The sequence below is a fragment of the Stegastes partitus genome, unplaced genomic scaffold, assembly GCF_000690725.1.
Source record: "Stegastes partitus isolate 25-593 unplaced genomic scaffold, Stegastes_partitus-1.0.2 Scaffold1854, whole genome shotgun sequence".
In the NCBI taxonomy this organism is placed as follows: Eukaryota; Metazoa; Chordata; class Actinopteri; family Pomacentridae; genus Stegastes; species Stegastes partitus.
Window position 1 is genome coordinate 9,414 of NW_007579585.1, and position 20,567 is coordinate 29,980.

The following is a 20,567-nucleotide window of genomic DNA, read 5'->3' on the forward strand; positions in this document are numbered from 1 at the left end:
GGCGACTTATTTCAAATATCTTTATTTCATGCAAAAGAATTTCAATAATCATATCTGCAGTAAACTTTATAAAATGTTTCACACTTTTTCTTAAAAGAACTGGCAACATAATATGATTGTTCTGAAATCATTTCCAAACGCACTCCAACATTCAGTCATTCTTACCACTCCGAACCTACTGATCTCAAATTAATCACAAGCCATCTCGTACCGTACGTTTTGTTCTACAAGCTGCACTGGCACAACATTTGAATGCGCCACGCCGTCCTGTTTAGGCAAACAGCAGAGACAGTGATAATATTTGAGTACTCTGCGGTAGAGCTCCTTTCTCATTCAAGTGAAAACTACATTTTTAATTTGGCATCAAAGCAAGATGTATTTGGACGCGGATAATACAGCAAAGTAAATTATTCTTCCGTCGTGTTCCTCTCATTATTTGGGTAAACTCAATTATTTGAGACAGTGCACAGTGTGCACCGTGCAGCACAAATGTAAAACACTCAAGGTTCTCCTTCTTTTCAAAATTCTCATCCAAGAAAAACACTTTTAAAACATCTTTGGTTGATAACACATTTCTTAAGAAGAGCTGGGTATTAAGTGTTTACTCAACACCACTCGCAACTTTTTGGTTTGCTAAACCTCGTGTAGAGTCTCTGGCTTTTTGATTTCTTTTCTAAAATGGTGAGTTTCTATTTTCACACACTCTATGTTGGCTCATTTCTGGCCTGATGTAGGTTCATTAGTAGTAATCACAACTAAATTTAAAGGCTGTCTGTTGGCTCAGACAAAAGTAAACGTATTTGTACCGCAAAATAAGAGAAAACAGCACTCAGTGAAACAAAGCTTCAATTATGACAGTAAAGGCAAAGTTAGTTCAGTTATGAGAAGCTCTGACGAGTCCTTACTGGAAAATCTCTTTGTTTGTTCCCGAGCTGCAGTGAGGTCAGAGGTCACTTAGCTCTGGAGCTGATAGGGGTTGAGTGAGCTGGTCAAGGACACTTCAAGGTGAAGGACTCTTGATGTGACGAGCAGGTAAGTGCTTCTTGTTCAGTCCAGCAGGTTAATCAGGCCTCTGAAGGAGTCGGGGTGATTCACAGTCTACGCTAGCTGTTCTCTGGGTTTTATTTAAATCACAGCCTGTGCAAGATTTTCATTAAACAAATTGAAGTGCGGGAGGGGGAGAGGGGGCAGGCCTCATAAAAGTGAGGCTGATGAAGTGAAATATGCAAACTGCTGCGCCCGTCAAAGTTTGACTTCAACAATTAAAGAAAGGCCAGAATGAGATCAGCTCTACTTTCAGCTTGAAAACACATAAAACATAACGGCTACAAGGCCACAGGAGCTTCATCTGTGTTTTTAAGACGCATGTGGTAAACTTACAAAACAAAATTATCAAGAATATACCTTTGTACATGACAGATAGCAGGTCTTCCATCACGAGGAACATCACTCATGTGCAGCACCATTTTTTGAAATGTGTTCAAAAGTTCTGAAAGCGAGGAGGAACGGTGGGAAACGCAGCGCACAGCACTTTGAGGGAAATGACCAGATGTGGGCAAAACAGTGGTCCGATACGTTTTGAATATATCTTTAAAAAAAACCCCAATGATCACTTGGTACATGCTGGTAGGTTTGACCTATTCAAAGAACAAACGTATGCTTTAAGAACAAAGAGATCAATATCATCCAACAGTTCAGCCACTGAGGCTTGTTTTTCATCTTTTTCATTGAAAGCATTTCAGAATGTATAACTCTACAAATGAAAATCTTATTTTAACTGCTTCTCTCTTTGGGTATAGTCATATATTATCAGGGGCCACTGAGGGATGATTTTAGTGTCTATTAAAGACCACAAATCAAACTGCTGCTTTATATTTTGGAGGCAATTTAAGATAAAACATTTTAAAAACATATTCAAATAGAATTTTGCCCAAACCTGGAGGACTGTAAGAGCATTTAGGGACTTAAACAGAGCGATTCTCTTGAGGGTGTGCATCAAGGTAGATCTGTGCGGTTCCCTTAGGCTGTCTTCTTACAGACGTGGATGAAGTAGCAGGGGGCCTGGCTCTGGCCCGGTACGTACGTCTGGAAATCTCCGTAGACGCTGTGCTCCAATTTGCCGTGGAAGGCCTCGTTCAGCAACCCTTTGAAGCTCTCCAGGCGGTGAGGGTAGTAGGACAGACGGAATTTACTGGAAAACACAAAACAAAGCGCGCACATGTAATGATTGCTTTTCTCCAGTTGAGGGATGTTGTGAAGTTTTCAGCAGTTGTTATTGTGTCTAACGCGTCTGGGAACGAAGTCCGTCGACCTTGACTGTAAGGGATTAACAGGGAGCGAACACAACAGGCCAGACTGTGAGACGAACATTATCAACAAATGTTCAGTGAAGAGAATGCCTGCAAGGATTGATTTCAAAGGGTTGTGCGAAGGCTCAGACATGAGCACAATCACTGCATCCTGATGAAGTCACGTGTATGAAGCCTGATGTGATCTTTACAACACTCCAAAAGGACGGCATGTTTTAGCAGATTTCATTACAAAAACAGAAACTGTTTGGCTTTAAGACGTCATGAGACTTTGATTGCAGCTGTGACAAGACACTTACTGCAGTCTCATTTATTATCATCAATTGTTATTAGTGTTTTGCAACTCTGCTCTCACAGGACCTCTTTGCAGTCGCGGCATTAACAGCTGTGTGAAATCCAACAGATCAACATTCAGCTGCTGAGGAATGAATGTTACAAGAGACTGTGGTGGAAGAAGTACTGATGATACTTACACAGTGCATTCAAAATGTTACGCAAGTAAAGGTTTAAGCAAGTAAGAATTATCTTATTTTGATATTTTTAGTGGATTGGTCCTTTTAGATCTGGCCGGATTAACCTTCGACAAGGAAAACGACCGTTGTGCCCCTAATGACCCTCACAGTTGTGATACTTCACCACACAACCAGAAACTGAACAGTGTCATCCACAGATGTAGTGATCATTTAATCAATCAGTTATTCAGTTAAGTGAAAATTAACTGTCATTGTATTAATCCACCGATGCACCACATCTTTCGTAGAAGCTTCTCAAGTGCAATATTTAAAGTTTACATGGTTTCTAATCTTGGTTTGTCACCCCTGGTCACACAAAACAATAAACCTGGATGTGTTCACTTGAGCTTCAGGTAACAGTGTTGAGCATTTTTTTCCCAATATCCTGACATTTTGTAGACTGAACGTTGCTGCCTTGAGGTTTTTCAGTGATAAAACATTTGGATCAATTATTAATGAAAGTAAAACAATCCAGTCTCTCTAGAATACAACAAGGTACAGGATGGAGGTGTCAGTATATGTTTGATATTTGGTGAAACAAATCTGTAAATAACAGATTGACTGTTGACTTACATTAACTGCACTTTCATTACTGATACATGAACACACCCAAAGCTTTGTAGAGCTGATCCAGGGTGAGATAAAGCTGATTTTGAATTAATATATTGTCTTTAATGATACATGATGCATGGGTTTAGGCACCAAATGTATTCAAAGACTTTTTTTTTACAGTCATACTAATGAAAGACATAATAAAAAACAAATAGCGATGATATGGCCTTAAATGTTTCAGATTTTTCTGAGCACTTCCCAGATGCAAATGACTCTAAATCTTAATATATCAAATAATTCATTACAGCTACGTGGACCGAGGCATGTGGCAGAAACTGACCAGTTAAAAACTCTTGGCTAATGTTGATTTTCCTCTAAACCAGTGGTTCTCAAACTGGGAGTCCCCATGGGAGTCCCAAGATAATTTCAGGTGGTCGCCAGATCATTGTAAAAAAAATAAAATAAAAAAAGGCCTAGATTTATCAAATAAATGTGTATTAAGGCTGTCAGAATTAAAAGTGTATACTTCCTCCCACTCCTTTTTTGGACTTGTTAATATTAGGATTTGATTATGCGATGATATTATTCTTTTGTGCTCTTTTTTAAAATTATTTTCTTTTGTTTTTATATTTTTTTCCCTTTCATTTGTTCGAAATAAATTCATTCATTCATTCATTCAAAAGAAAATGACTGTATTAATGAAAAATATCTGAATCTGTGGAATCAACAAATTAATTTTTAAGGCATTAATGCATCCACAACGTAGTTATTACTCACGCCATATTAATAATTCAAATTGGGGGGGTCACGAACACAAACTGATGTCATGTTGGGGGTCGTGGCCCAAAAGGTTTGAGAACCACTGCTCTAAACCACAGCAGTAACACTGTTTGCTTCAAGTCTGGCTCAAACTCTACAAAAGAGGATTAAACATCCCCCCCCTACCTGACTTCAGGAAGATTCTGCAAGGCGGCCTGCGGCACGTGGATGGTGTAGTCCAGAGTGATCATATGAGGCTTACTGTTGACCCACAGCACCGAGGTGGAGATGTCCTGAGTTAGGTCGCTCTGCAACACACACACACACACATTTATTCATCTTCAGTAATGTCCAATTGAAGCCTTTTAGATCAGAAGTGAGCGAACAAACCCAGGAAGTTGGTCTCGTTGTGATGGGGGGGACCAAAGTTGGACCATGAGAGCAGACTCTGGGATTACAGAGGCATCAGAAGTGGATTCTCTCCAACACACGACTGTTGACTTTGCATTTATATTTAGGCCTTCCAGATGGATAGTTCCTATTTTGGCTGGATTAAAGAATATGGAACTTGTTTTTGAAGAAAATAACTTCAAATCAAATATGGCTCACAGCGCTTGGCACCTGCTGTTGCGTCTCCACTATCTTTCATATATTTGAGCTTTTTCCAGGCCCAGATAGTAAAATGCAAGACTGGCTGTTTATTTAAACATGAGCTGTCTGAACCCAAAACTTCTATTTAACAGAAAAAATGTAGGTATAAAGGAAGATGTTTACAGAAATTCATACATCCTGGTTTTACATACACAGCTGAAGCTACATGTTTTTGTAGTCGTCCTTTTTTTCCATCTTCCCAGAGGGCTTTTTACTCAGTATTCCTAACTTCATTTGTTTTTCTCCCTCTTTGCCAAAACCGTCTGAAAACCCGACAATTTCATGCACATTTCCTTCTGTTTCTCCTGCGCCGGTTTCAGTGAAAATCTCACAATATCCGGCAGGCTCTGCGCGGAGATTTAGGTCTTAAAGTCAGCTGCTGCTTGGGATGGCGTAAATAAACCATCATAAACAATACTGTCTGCCCCAGATTGTGCAGAAAGTTAAGATTAAAAAGAAGCTTTTTTATTTTTTTGTGCCACTCAGGCTGATGTTTTTTTTCTTCCTTTGATGTCTATGAATAGTCTCTTAAAGCTGACAACCGGTTCCACTTTTCTTGGGGAATCATTCCAAAACTTATCGTTCTATAGGCTGTTAAAGTTAGAAAGCAAAAGCAGGGCGACGACATCGTGACAAAGGTTTAGAAAAGCACTTAAATGAGTACATTTTTTTGGCAATGCTGCACCAACAGATTCTTGGCATTTCCCCCAGACTGCACTACATCACACACTGCATTCACAATGTAGCATGAACCTCAGATTTAGGGTTACAGCGGAGTAAACAAAAGACACGCACAAAACAGCACTTCAGGCTTTTATTTTGAAACACTCTAGTCGTCCTCGCTGTCACAGTTAAAGCATGAAAACACAAAAAAACAACACAGATGTCAGTGTTATTGTAAGATTCTGTCCTTTTTACTCTCAATTGTTACATAAATCAAATCAAAATGTCCATTACCACGAGTGCGACATGTTAAAAAACTAAACCTGCCGTGCAATTCCAGCTTTACAGCAGCACAAAGTTTTTTCTCTTTTTGTGCCAACTATGAGGATCTGAATAAACTTTATTGGACAAATGGAGCTCTGTGCTTATATTCAGCTCCACATGGTGGTCTGTGGATGGAGGGCCGATTAAAACCTGAACGTTAGTGCAAACAACAGCTGATGTGCTGCCAAAATGTTCCCGGTGCAACTCGAGAATCTCAGACTCTAATTGTTTAGATCACAGGGTGTACTGACGCGAGGAAGTCTCATACCAAACAGTACCTCCTGTACTGGATGGTCTGGGACAAATACACCGACTGTTGCAGCCCCACAGGACGAGAATCCATAACGGAAAACCGCAATTATGATCAAAAGGTTCATGTATGCATCTAGAAATGTAGAAATATACAAATCAGTGACAGTGAGCAGACTGATCACGAGCAGTCAGCTCACATTATACACGATCCTGTTAGATATGAGGTTTGATGGCTGTTAAAATGAGCATCAATACAAAAAGCTTCAGCATCTGAGAAAAGCTTTTCCTAACTGATTAGAACCTTGTAGAGGTGGACGGGTGAATTTCTGTCAGAGTGCAGCTGGCCAGTAAGTAAGAAATTAGAGAAATGCCAAACACAGACGGATTATTGTTATTTGAAGACAGTTTCTCCACCAGAGACCACTGACAAGTTTCTTTTCCGGCTCTAAACCGCCCTGATCACTGTGTGTCTGAGTCACAGTTTGAAAAATAATTATATAAATCAGTCGACACCATGACTGAGCAGTTCCACCTTAAACCTGGAGAATACTAATGACAATCTCAAAAACACAACTTTTTACATTTTGAACTTAATGAACCAATTAGGAGGGGCATTTAAAGAATGATTAATATACAGTATATAATATATTGGCATCTGAAAATATATGGACAGGCTTTCGGTTGACCTGAGCTGCTTTATTTTATTTTATTTTATTTATTTATTGTTTTTGATGCACTGTATTCTAGCTGTTGCTCCCGTTTTAACAATTTATTACCTTTATTGTTTTTATCCTTATTTTATTATTCTTGTAAACTACTTTGTGATTTCGTATCTGTCAAAGGTGCTATATAAATAAACTTAACTTGCTTATATATAACTACAGTTAATACAGTCTTACTTGAGCTACTGTACCTTGTAATAGATGTTTTTGCCCTGCGGCGCCTTGCCGGTCTCCAGGATGTAGTCGTAGTTACGGTGGTCAATGATGAGGATCCCACCTCGTCGGACCATACTGGCAATGTTCTGGAGGGCCAACTTCTGGTCACTCTGGTCCCCTGAGAGCAACATCATCATTGTGTACAATCAACAGAATGCTCTTCGTTTAAGGTGTGTCATTAAAACTGATAGCTGCTGGTTGTTGTTAGTAGCTGGACGCTGGGTAGAAACACCCAGCATTCTGTTTGGTCTAAAATACGCTGCGATCCAAACCGCATGTGTTCTTCTTTTAAGTATGTAATGTTTTATTCAGTATGCATTCAACTGAGACACACTATTGGGTCACAATATTGTGCCTTAATCTTTGACCATCACAGTCTGTCGTGTGAAACGAGCTGTCATCTGTCTGTGCTCTCAGCAGTTCACATTTGTTTAGACTCACTCAAGACACAGTGACATATGTAGCATAACACTGCAGAGGATTGTGGGTCAGAAAAGCATGCTGGTTTGTTTAGTGCAAAATCCAACTGGATGTAGTTTAGCATCTGGGTATTTTTGCCACAATACGTTTCTATACTTTTTACAAGAGTGCAGCATTGGTAATAGAAATAATTAAGACTGGTCAAATAGTAAAAATTAAAAGGTTTCCACTGGTCTGAAGTGCATTGCACGGACCTGTAAACCAAATCTAGTCAGACCCTGTCAGGACCTGCCATGCACCTTCTCACCCTGCAGCAGGGTGCGCCAGGTCCAGGGCCGGGTTTTATTTGGACTGTGATTCTGACTGTTTGATTTACAGGTGTGTTAAGGTTACCCGAGCTCAACTGCTTTCACATTATCGCATGACAGTCACAGCAGGAATTTTTCTGCATTTTATTTTTAATAATAATTGTACTGATTATACTCAAATACTTTTACTCTAAGTGGTATAATCAATGTAGTAATTCTACAATGTGGTATTAGTAGTTTAACTAAAGTGATTCCCTTCTCCACGACTGTCCATCTTTGTCCATCAAGGGAAACAAACACAGTCGTCCTCAAATGTATTCATACCCTCCTATTAAAGAAGGAAAAAACAGCTGTCACTGAAATAAGTTGAAATTGACAAAAGTAATAATAAATAAAAAAATAATGAAAATCATGACATTGCTTTTGAATTGTGGTTCAACAGAAATATTAAAAAAACAACAACAACAAAAAAACAAAACAAACATGATAGGACCCATAAACTAATATTTAGTTGAACAACCCTTTGAGCCAATGACTGCAATCAAGTGTTTTCTGTAACTCTCAATCAGACTTCTGCACCTGTTGACAGCTATTTGGATTTTGGCCCACTGCTCATCAGCAAAGTGCTCTAATTTGTCCAGGACAGTTGTGTTTCTTTTTTTTTTTTTTAGAAGTTATTCTTTTCAACCACAATACAAAAGCAATGTCTTATTTCGATAAATTCTAATTTAGCAAATTTTTATTTATTATTACTTTTTTCATTTTCTAGTTATTTTAGTGACTATTAGGAATTTTGCCTTTTCTTTAATGGAAGGGTATGAATACATTGGAGGACAACTGTAATAATTACATAAGTTTATATAGTTAGCATGTTTTTTAATCAGTGAGGTAGAAAGGTGGTGACGTAGACATGGGCCAACGTGGGTTTGTGTGAGAAATTTACAAATATGTTGCACTCACAGCAAAGTTTTTCTATGAGTGTAGTAACGTTTCTTTATAGTACGCTCTATCACACATAGATGAGCAGATTAGTTACTGACAGTCTGTGTGCGGTGTAAAACCGAGGATAAATGTTAGCAGCAGCAACACAGAGTTAGATAACGTAACTGTAATTTTATTTTTTAAAAATATTTCTAGGTTTACTTCAGCTTCTATTTAGTCATGACAGTGGAGTCTATTCCTGTTTATGTAAATTGTTTAAAAGCAGCATTTGAAAAAATAAGGTGATTGTTCCAAAACAATTAAATGTAGTTTCTGGTCACCCACTGATCAAGCAACTCAGTACCTGAGGAGGTTAACGGAGAATAATGCAGGACTCAGGATTTATCAAGACAAATGGATCAGGAGACGAGAGACGCACATGTAGTCGACTGGCATTATAACAGTGGAGGTGAACAGATATACAGCAGTGTAGCTGGCACAAGTTAGTTTAGCAACTCATAAGAAGATTAGAAATTAACTGTTGTTAATAAATACCTTTGGAATTTGAATTTTTGAACTGGTTCCATGTTGGTGCCTAATCCTAGTCAGTGCGGTTACATCACTGCTGGGTGTTCAGAGCTGCAGCCACACAGAGCAGTGAAACGCTGCTCTTCTACCTGGTATTAAGTTACTGTAGAATGCTTGCACTTGTCAAAACATTCATCTTCACCAACCCTGTCCATCATGTAGAGTGACAGCCTGTAATCTTTCTGATCAAACTCAACAAGTACTTTGACAGGCCACCCCTCTGCTCCTCACGTACCTTTAAAGTCTGGTAAATGGGCGAATGAGTTGCCGAGGCAGATGACAGCATCAAAGCCAGGTCCTGGTTTCTTAATGTCTTCTGCTAACGTCAGCCAGTTGGCCTCTTCAATCACTGAGGATAACAAAGAGAAGAATGACCAAACAGGGGGATGTGAAACCGTCACCTGAGGACACACTGCAGGATTTAAATCTGACTTTCCCTCTGAGGAGACAGTCAGCTTTCAGAGCAGTTAAAGGCAAACATGTGTGGAGCTTCCATGAGTCTTAAACTTACCCCACTGGTCGAACGCTGGCTCTTTTCTTCTGTCCCATCTTGCCTTCAGTGCATACTTGAGCATTTTGTCGCTGGCGTCCACGCTCACCATATTGAACCCCTCCTCCACCAACATTATAGAGTCGACTCTGCAAAACAAAAACCACATGTTGTGTGAATACATAAAACAGCAGCTTAGCTCACAAGCTCTGCAAGCATTTCTATTCTGCAGTGGTGAATACCATTGTGATATATTCTCTTTATGTATGATGAAGAGCGTTGTATTTTTATGAATGTGCAATCTCTGCAGCCAGCCTTCCAAGTCAAACCAGTCGGACTCAGTCTGTGTAGGAATGTCTTTACATTGAGCAAACTAGAAGTGGTTTAACCAAAGTATTACCCATCAGGAGTCATAACAAAGACATGATTGATTTATGTCATAACCAGAGGCTCCTTGTTCTGTGAATACCTGTCAGGATAACAAGAACTGAGGCCAAACCACAGTCTGAACTGACACTGCTGAGATATACTTGGACTCGCCTTGAGCTAGAGGTGTAACGATTTACAATATTGACAATACCTGTGGTTCATATGGTGCCAATTTACAAAATTTGTCATCTTAAGGTACTTCACACTGTAAGGTGAAGGTCTTAAATGTGTACAGAGAAATCCAACTGATCTAAAGTTTCCTTTGGATTCTCTTTGGGGGAAGCACTTGGCAAAAATGAAAGAAGAATATCATGTTTTTGATACACATATGATATTATTGTAAATAATCCAACAGCTATAACTGTGTGGTTACCATAGGAACAACAGTTATGGCCACAGATTCTTCTTACACTCGTATTTAAGTCTAATTCCTTTGCCAAAATGACACAATAAAAAGTTAAAGATTAATTTCATTGACGCCATTTCTAATCCTTCTCCTTTTTTTTTCATAGATAGTGCGCTACCTTGAAGTCTTTTTGGTGACGATAATCATGTTGTGAAAATCTGATACGGTGACAGGCCCGTGGTAAATCATACAGCTGATTCAAACAGTGCACCGACCAAACACAGGAGCGCAACTCAACGAGCAATGACTTGCAAAAGGTGACACACTGCAATTATTAACAACAACTGGATAATTCCAGGATAATATGCAACAGCAAAGAAAAGTCCACACAAACACAAGTACCAACTGCTGGTATTTGTTTTATGCAATTAATAGACTTAATGCTGCAAGTTAAAGCTGCATTTTTTCATAGTTCTGGTTCACCTTCAACTAAAATCTTAAATGAAAAGCAAAATAAATAAATAAAACAATGTCATTCTTCTGCAAGCCATTAGAATCATAGCCAAACTTGCAGACCACAGCCTGCAGCTTCTTGCATAAGATGCCACTAACTTTGATGGCCGGGAAAAAAGCCGGACACCACAAACACATTCGGACTCCCAAAAATAGTGGCACCGTTCGTAACCTCATGCCTCGACCACCGTGTTTACGTCGCCTCAGATTGCTGCGCTGCTGAAACACAAAGTTACTATGGAATGGGGTCAAAGTCGGTGCGCTGGTTTACTCCTGACTGCATGGAGATATCCACGTTTCCTGAGCTCCGTCAGATATGGAGTTTACAGTGTTTACTCTGGAGATGTGAATGGCTGCAGTGTTGACCTACAGATGATTAGCTCTTTGTGATTAAGCAGCCAAAAGAAAGAGGTTGCGCTAATTGCTTTCAGGTTATGACAGCAAAGAAAAAAAGGATTTATTAATAAATCATTAAATAAAGAAATAAATGGTGATATTGCACCTTCTGAGTAGGACAAAAGCAATGATTGGGGCTAAGTGAGGGGGCCAGGCAGACAGGTCTGAGCATCCTGTCTGGTTTTTAGAGTTCAGCTAGTGGCCTTGCTGTTATACCAGACCTCAGATAGACTATCAGGGGAGGCAAACACACTGCAGGAAACCAGTCAAAACCCACTACAACCACTTAACACCAGCTCATCCACCACTGAACCCTCCGTCCCACAGTCACAAGTCATGTTCAGTTTGGAGAGACTTAAAAAGAAGGAGAAATACATGGAGCTGCAATACAGCACCAGCTACTTCAAGCACTTGTCTTTATCCACGTAAGCTTTCTTAGTTACAACAGAAAATGACGTTTAACCAGCATGTGTGAACCTGCATGTGTGTGTCAGGCCCAGATCAGGGCAGGAAGCAGGAAGGGGCACAGCAGCTGGCGCAACTCTGCACTTTCATTCATTATTCTTTGGCCTAATCCAGATTTTGTCTGGAGTTTAAAGAGTCAGCGAGTTGAAATTCCACAAAAGTCAAACACACTTGAATATCTACGAGGTAATCAAACTTACATATTAGGGAACAAAACAGGCGTTTGTAGGAAATTAGTTTACATCATGAATTATCTGGTCAGAGTGAAATGACCTAATTTATGCAACTTGGAATCTTTTAATAACAAACACCACAACTTGTACGAAACACAAAAAACTAAGTTAGACTCTGCTGTGCAGCTGCACACCCATTCTGAAACCTAAAAGATGATTATGAGATGCCAGTTTTGATCAGCAGGTTTCATAACCCCGCTCTACGGCAGGTGTGAGGACGTGGACAAAACTAGACTATATTTTATTTAAAAAACATGTGTTTTGGCTATTAAAAGAGGCCGAATAAAAGATTGTGTTCTGAAAACGTAAACGTTGAGTTAAAGTTCAGCTGAGGCGTGTACAGTTTGCTGATAATCGTGGATATAGATTAAATTGAACAATTTTTCAGTGAGGTCTGGTGAGCCAACAGTGAAACCACTCCGAGTGTGAGGCAGCTGAGTCGGCCTGACGTTACCCTGTTCCGCAGGCTACGTCCAGCACTCTCCGCACCCCGTGCTCCTTCAGCAGAGACACCACCCAGCTCTTGTACTCCTGCGTCCTGCTCTGCGTGTCTCCGATGTACAGCTCCCACACTTTGGCTGCTTTGCCGTCGGCGTACTGGTCAGGAAGCCCCTCGGCGGCCACACCGAGAGACCGGGTCCTAAACACGCTGTCGACCGACATGCTGCTGCTCGTACCTGCCTGAGTGTCCTCCGTTAGCTTACACAGTGAGCGAACAACGTGGTTGAGTCACCGGACTGCTTGAACTGTTTGTGAAATCGAGCTACTTCTCTGACAGGCTTCCTGTCCACATGCTAGCTCAGATTTGGGTTGTTATTATTTATATGAGGAGCGCAGGGACAAACTTTAACCCAATGACACGCTGCGGCGGACGGACGCCTACTTTCTGATTGGTTAAAGTGAGAAGAGCCCGCCCCCATTCCAGTGGTTACGTTAACAGACGTACCTGACGTTGACCTTTTGTAGTTTTTCACCTCAAATTTGCCTGCCAGGCTAATTTTCACACTTTGCTATGTTACACAGTTACATACAGCGTTATTTTAAAATGAGATACTAAAGTCTAAAAGACATTTTTGGTCTCTTTTAGACACATGTTTAAGGTTAAAAGTCTGCCACGCTCATGAATAAGGGAAATTATATACAGACAAAGAAGGAAGTGTTGCCTGTCAGTCCACACTCAGGACATACACTCACTATATCTGACGTAGCGGCCACTCCAACATTTCATCATTTACCATTTCATCATGCAGCTTGGACACATTGTTCACAAAATACATGATATATGAAAGTATTTTTTCCAAATTAAAAAATTAATTTTTTTTAATGCAACAATAAAACAATTTGTTTGCACAGCTCTCATCTAAATGCACAGAAAATACAACATTTCATAATTCATTTAAGTAAAAGCTTGAAAAAACATCAGCTGACAAAATAATAACAAGTAATAATGATAAAACTGTTCATACAAATGGGTCACTGAAAAATACATGAAATAAAATGCTCTCTTGTCTGCCACACATACAAGGCAAACAGACCTTGTTTTTTTTTCTCCTCCCCAAAAAAAGTGAACTCCTCCTGCTGTGATTGGCTGACCGTGTCCACAAAGGCCCATGTAGTTGCTGGCAGAGGTGAGGTTATGTCAGCCACAACCGGTACTAGCCAGGTTAGATTTGTACCACCCAGTCTTATCAACACTGCACTGCTACTTCACAGTACACTATGCTCTATGGCAGTGTCTCTCTCACACACAGGTCGATGTCTATAGGGAGAACAAACAGAAAACAGAAAGCATACAGTCAGTTCCATGTCCAGGTTTCAATTACAACACAGACTCGTCAGCTGGCGTGTTTGTGTGTGACATAACGATCCAGTTCAGGTTAATATTTTGCACCCTGAGTTGAAAGTTGACTAATAAATATGTTAATAAATTGTGAGTGGTGGCTCTATAATCATGTTGTATTCACTATCAATACTGTAGCATTGTCTACAATCAGGAGTGCATATGTCACAACCGATTACGCCATAAACTGCAAATTCTTCTTTGGTTTTGATCATTCAGTTAAAAGAAACATTAAAGTTTCCCAAAAAATACCTTTGCTATTTGGCAGCCACATGTGAAGTTACATGTATTTGGATGCTATGACTGATTTATCCAGATAAAAGCAGCTACAGAAGGATATAATGGGGGATAATCCCTTCATAGTGGACATCGATCACCCTTAGGTGTCTGCACTAGTGCACCCCTACTAATTGCAGATAGAATAGAATAGAATAGAATGCCTTTATTGCACCCAAAGACATTTTATTCTATAACTGTGCTTGGAGACAGAGCCAAGCAGCTGAGGCTTAGAAAAAGCAAAATAATTCAGTATTACTAATACAAAATGAAGCTAGAGAGTCCTCAGTAGAGGGACATAGTTGCCCAATGCATGCATGTTTACCTGATTCTGTGTTTTACTGTGAGTCTACTTGAGGATAAACTTGCCTTGATTTTGCCTTAAAATGATACATAATGTAACAAGACCTTAGTCTGTCATGTAACACAGATATTTTACATGGAGGGGAAGTGTTTTGCTGTAATTTATGCCAACGGCTAAGCACCTAAGATTTATACCCTTGACCTTTTGTCCAAGGTCAAATTTCACATCACCAATATGGGTTCCTATCTGATTGTAATAAGAAACTGTGTGTTTGTCTTACACCTTTTCCAAATTATAATGGATTTAAAAATTGTGATGTAAGACCTTCAGTGTAACCTTGACCTTTGTCTCAAGGTCATATGTTACATCACCTGTTTATAGGCTTCGGATATCTTCCTAAGTTAGTAGACTAAACGTATGTCTTTTTGTGCATTTTCAGTCATGCAGAGATTTTTTGGGAAATGCGACCTTTGACCTCTGTAGCGTCACCAATGCATGTATTGACCCCAAAATCTAAACACTCTGAGAAGAGACCACATCAAAGTCATACGAAGTTTCAGGCTCAAACGCCTCTCCTGTAAAGTTCTAGATCGTTAACAGACAAACAAAAAAAAAAAACATTAAAAAAAATACACACACACCACACATACACATACTTCATAGTTGCCTATCGATGTGCAGCTATAATTATACTGCATAGCTGGTGCCACAGAACAGCTTTCATGCTTGTTTTTGCAAGAAGTTGTCCAACTGACCTGAACCAAGGTGCAGACGGCCACATTACAGGCCTTGGCACGTCGTCCTCAAAAAAGAAATCATGACATAAGAACTTAATTTGCATTTTAGTTTATTGTTCACTACAAACACAACAAATCATGTCCTCGTTCTAAAGCGTACCCACTGATCTTCATCCACATGTTTTCTTTGGTGTTTGTTCACGCACAGACGGGGAGATCTGTCACTTATTAAAGTCTTCCTGTTTAACAGCAGTCTTATCTTGTGTGTTGCTCTTCTGGGAGAGAACAGGAAATAGATATTTATTAGGACCAAAGCACTGAACAAGATAAGAGACGGCGTTTAGTTATGATCAAAGTTCGTGCCGCTGCTTGAATAGATCAGTGGGAGTTTAGAAGTGGGATTTTATGGCTCATTTCACTACTGATAACTTGTGTGTAATCCAATTAAGTCACAGCGGTAAAGATAAGGACAAAGTGCTCTATTAATAATCAGACTTTGATTTTGGAGCCGTAATGAACGGCTGCGCTGCTGTATGTAATTCTGAACAGGTAGTAATTTGTTGCTGGTGGTTGACAGGCTGGTGAAAGGATGGGATGTAAAATCTAATCATCTGGTCAGTTTCCTCCTGCTGCAACAGGTCACAAGTGGTATTGACACTGTTTTGCATGTAGGGGAAGAAGTCCACAAAAAGAAAGAGGTCAAAACGATAACCTCAGAGTACAGCATGGAGCAACCCAGCTAGCAGCGAATGTTCCCACAACATTGACAAACATTCCCTATAGGTTCTCTTAAAGTTAAAAAAACAAACAAAAAAACATTTTAATGTAATGTTCAAAGAATACTAGAATAACATTTAATATTTCAAAAAATGTTCATGTATTGTTATATGTTAAGAAAAATGTTTTAGGTGCAACGTTCTAAAGATGTTTTGGGCATGTTGTTGAGATAAGCGATCATAGAATGTTCCTCCATAAAACGTTACCACAATGTTACATGATAACAAAGGAAGGACATTCTCCAAGAAACATTCTGAAAATGTTTCAGAATATTATGCCTCAGACTACATTATTATTTTTAAAAACATTCTTACAATGTTATATGATAATAAAGGAGGAACATTCTTAAAACCACATTTAGATTTTTTTTTCAGGATGTTATTGACGCCTCAGATTACACAATGTTTTTTTTCTAAGGTGGAACATTTGCCTTCAGCATTCTGAGAACGTTTTGGGAATGTTGTTGTTTTAATGATTGTAGAATGTTCTTCTACTAAACATTCTCATGATGTTAAAGGAAAACAACATTCTCAAAGAAACATTCAGAAAATGTTTTAAGGATGTTACAAGGGGGCTCAGATTACATAATGTTATTTTAAAAACATTCTTACAATGTTACATGATAATAAAGGAGGAACAGTCTTACTACAACATTCTGAAAAATGTTGTAAAAATATCCTGTCACCCAGTGCAAATAAATGTTTTTTTTGTTTCTTTGCTATTTTTCTATCTGTGTGAAAAGCTTTTCTCCACCATAAACTTCAATAAGTCAAAGTACAGGTCCAAACTTACTGATGAGCATCTTCAAGCCATACTGAGGGTCTCAATTGCCTCCTGCCTCAAGCTAAATGTGGCTCAGCTGTGTCAGAGGAAGTGATTCCAGGTCTCTGGCAGCAAGGAGCAGGTAAGAGAAGTCCATGTTCTGAAGAACCTTTCATGTTCTGAATTGTTATTAATAAAGATTGAGAAGATTGGATCAGTTGTACTTTTTCTGGAATACTTGAAACCCTGTTTTTGTGAAACACTTGATGTGGCCCAGCTTCACCCAGGCTCTATCTCCAGTGGCCCCCGAGTAAGTTGAGTTTGAGACCCCTGCTTTAAGTTATGTTTTAAAAGCTTGTTGTGTTATATGCTGTGTGAAATCTAAAGTACGCTTTAGTCACTTAAGCTGTCAAATAACTGTAGTGGAGTAAAAAGTACAGCACTTCCCCCTGAAATGCAGACGAGTGAAAGTATAAAGTAGCATATTATGGAAAAACTCAAGTAAAGTACCTCAGATGTACACTACTTCAACAAGCATACTTAGTTACTCTCTAACAAATGTAACACACAAATCTAACAGCAGTTTGACACAGGAACAGTTTTCAAAATCAAATGATCTATGAAGGGATCAGGGAGCCTATTGTTTAACAGCTCATCAGCAGTTTGCTCATACGGACAGTAGATGGCACTAGAAGAGCTGGAATCAAACAACCGTGTGTTGACGTCAACAAAAGAGTCCATCGTGTGGTGTCTCTGAGAAGATGAGTTCTATCTTTAAAACTTCACAAACAGTTAAATACATGAGCACAAATATGAATGTTTATTTAACAAAAAGCCAGTGTTGAAAAGAACAGTACATTTACTAAGTTGGAACTTGAGGAACCTCAATATTCAGCTCCATTTCAGAAGGAAATACTCTTTTAGGCCAAAGAGTGCACATTTGTCAAACAGATTTACTAAATGATTTCTTTGCAGATTAATATTTTGGTTATAAAATATAATGTAAGCTCATTAAAAAAATGTTTTCAGCTACTAAACTGTTTATCAAAAATAAACTCTCAGTTTTCAACAGAGGCAAAACAACAACAACAACAAAAACAAGAAATAAACTTTTTGGGGACATTTATGTACAAGTTTGTCATAAAACATGATCAGATTTCCATTTAAGTTCCAATTTTAAACAAGTACAATGTAGTCTAACTAATCACTCACAAATAATTGTGTTGTTCTCACCCACACTGAGTACTGCATTCCACAGTGTAGCCTGGAAAGACGTACACCAAACCCACTGATGTTAACAAAATCTAACAGGAGCCAGGAGTTAGCAAACCTTAAGACCGATTAATAAAGCAAGGTTGTTTGTAGAAGCAGTTGTAACCTACCCTGGGTTACAGCTACTTACAAAAAACACTCAAACACATGGAGTTTGCTGTTCTCAGGGGTGTGAACCACGCCTGAGAACAACGGATTATTTGCCACCGAGACTCTTACTGTGGCCACTGCACAAGAAGTGAGACTCCAAACACAGAATGCTCACTGAGGGTAGAAAAAAAAAAGATGTTAAGGAAATAACTGAACAAGGTTTACATTCATGAATCTACTATAAGCAAAATATCACACAGGCCTGGTTCCCATGGCAGAAAAAAAACCCAACAAAAAACAAAAATGCTTCTCAAGTTTGCCAAAAAGCACCTCGTTCCACAACACCGCTGGGAAAATGTGTTAAGCTGAGTTGTTTGGTAAGAATACGCAACAATATTTATGGTGCACACGATCACGAACTGTAAACAGTAAAGCACGGCGGCGGCAGCATCATAACTTGGAGCTGCTTTGTCATCTTGGGCCATAATGTTTCGCCATTATTGCAGAGAAAACGAATACCCGTGTTTATAACAGCATCTTACAGGGTGGAGTCACCATATAGGTGAAGTGATGCAGCAGCACAATGACCCTGAACACCGAGTTCTGACCTTTTCCCAACAGAGTGACGTCAGCAGAGTCGTTTACATGAGACATCCACGAATCGGGCAGAGCGGAAGCAGCTTTGTAAGGAAGAATGATTCAAAAACTTACTGGAACAATGAAAACATGTGTTTCTAATATTATTGCTAATAGTTGGGTTTTTAATCACACATTAACAAATTGTGTGTATCTGTATTTGAAGATCGCATTTTATAATCCGCACTAAACCATCTCCAGAGGCATCAGTTAGTGCTTCAGTTCAGCGTCCTGGTGTCGTATTTGCAAACACTTTGTCTAAATAATTTTGTAATTGGTTTCTATTTTGTCAAAGATACTTTTTTGTTTTACTTCTATCATATTTATGCACCTAGAAAAGGGAGGCCCACTCCATTGACTTCTGAAATAACTACCACAAATGGCCCCTGAATTTCATATTAACAGATTACCTTCACTGCTAAATATTTTTTTTTACCATGTATTATCTATATTCAAGACTTAAAGCAGCACAGAATACACAAGTCTCCCAAAACGTAAAGAGTCAGTGGCATCAGTGTTCATCATTTAACACTTGATATTGTCCACAGGAGCACTCACAGTAGACTGCTGAACAGAATCTTGTTCTCTGCTCCTCTGACGCTTAACGACATAAAACCTAATCGCAATTATAAACGCTACCACAGCCACAGCAACCATGATCCAAATCCAGATGAAATTGCCTGCAGCCACGGAGGAACCCTTCACTGTGTTGTTGGCGGCTGGTTTAACAAATCCTGCAGAGACAGGAGTAGTGACGACCAAATGTCCACTGTCCATTGCTTTGATGCATTTGACTTGATCTGTAAGTGCATATCCTTTTCGGCAGGAGCACACGAAACTCCCAAAAGTGTTCTTACACTCATGATCACATCCATCCATCTCACATTCATTTATGTCCTCACATAATTTACCATTTAACAGAAAGCCTGCAGGACAGTAGCATGTACTGTCATCGTTTCTCTCACATATCGCAGGACAGTTCTGCCGTGCACAGTGCATTTTACACAGCCTGGGGTCTTTGCTGTCAGGGATGTATCCACTGAAACAAGAGCATGTGTAACCACCCTGTACATCTTTGCAGGTATGCTCACAAGGAGCAGTTAAACAGCCTTTAGAGTCTTGGAAAACAACTGGATCTGATAATAATTCTTGTGCCTGGCATGCATCTTTGTGCTTTGCTTTGCACAGAAACCCATCAGTTTTGTCCGAGCACAGCCTCTCTGTCAGTTTCTGGTCATTTGAAAGTGATACGCAGTGTGGAAAGCAGAGCTGAACGCTGTCTTTCCAGGCGCTGAAGGAGGGAATGAAGCTCCTGTCCGTGTTTCCAGACGTCCACTCATAACCTCTCAGTGGAGCCGAGAGGTTGCTGCAGGCCTCAGCTGGTAAACGCAGTCCAATCCAAAAGTTTCCCAACAGTTCCTGACTCAAAATGTCAAAGACACCCTGATCAGTCTCAGACTGAAATGTCAGAAGTTCTCCATTGCTGTGCTGGCATGCTTCCTCAGCTGTTTTGAAATCCACTCTGTCCTGGTTGACAGTTATGCAGTCACTTCCACGACAAAAAGGCCTACAGGTGCCAGCCTGCTTCAAGCCAAATGCTGTCTCAAAACATAATAAAAACATTACTGACGCCAAAAAAGTCATTTTCATTAACTTAACTGGAACAAGCTCTCTCAGTTGTCGTGTAGCAGAATTAAAATGTTGGCTGTCTTAAGTGTTGGAGAATTCAGAGCCTGTGGCTACCTACTCCGGAAACAGTCCCCCTGGACAATTGAAAGGAAGGAAATGAGATAAACTTAGACTG

General features: G+C 39.5%; 1 protein-coding gene across 1 annotated transcript; it reads right to left on the reverse strand.

Annotated features, from left to right (window-relative positions):
• Positions 1-6: 6 nt before the first annotated feature.
• gnmt (glycine N-methyltransferase) lies at positions 7-12,850 on the reverse strand. The gene is made up of 6 exons (XM_008302673.1): positions 12,524-12,850; positions 9,709-9,836; positions 9,433-9,546; positions 6,936-7,078; positions 4,319-4,440; positions 7-2,191 (listed from the first exon to the last, which is right to left on the reverse strand). The coding sequence occupies exons 1-6, from the start codon at positions 12,730-12,732 to the stop codon at positions 2,020-2,022; spliced, it is 888 nt and encodes a 295-aa protein (XP_008300895.1). The 5' UTR covers positions 12,733-12,850; the 3' UTR covers positions 7-2,019.
• Between the last annotated feature and the right edge of the window lie 7,717 nt (positions 12,851-20,567).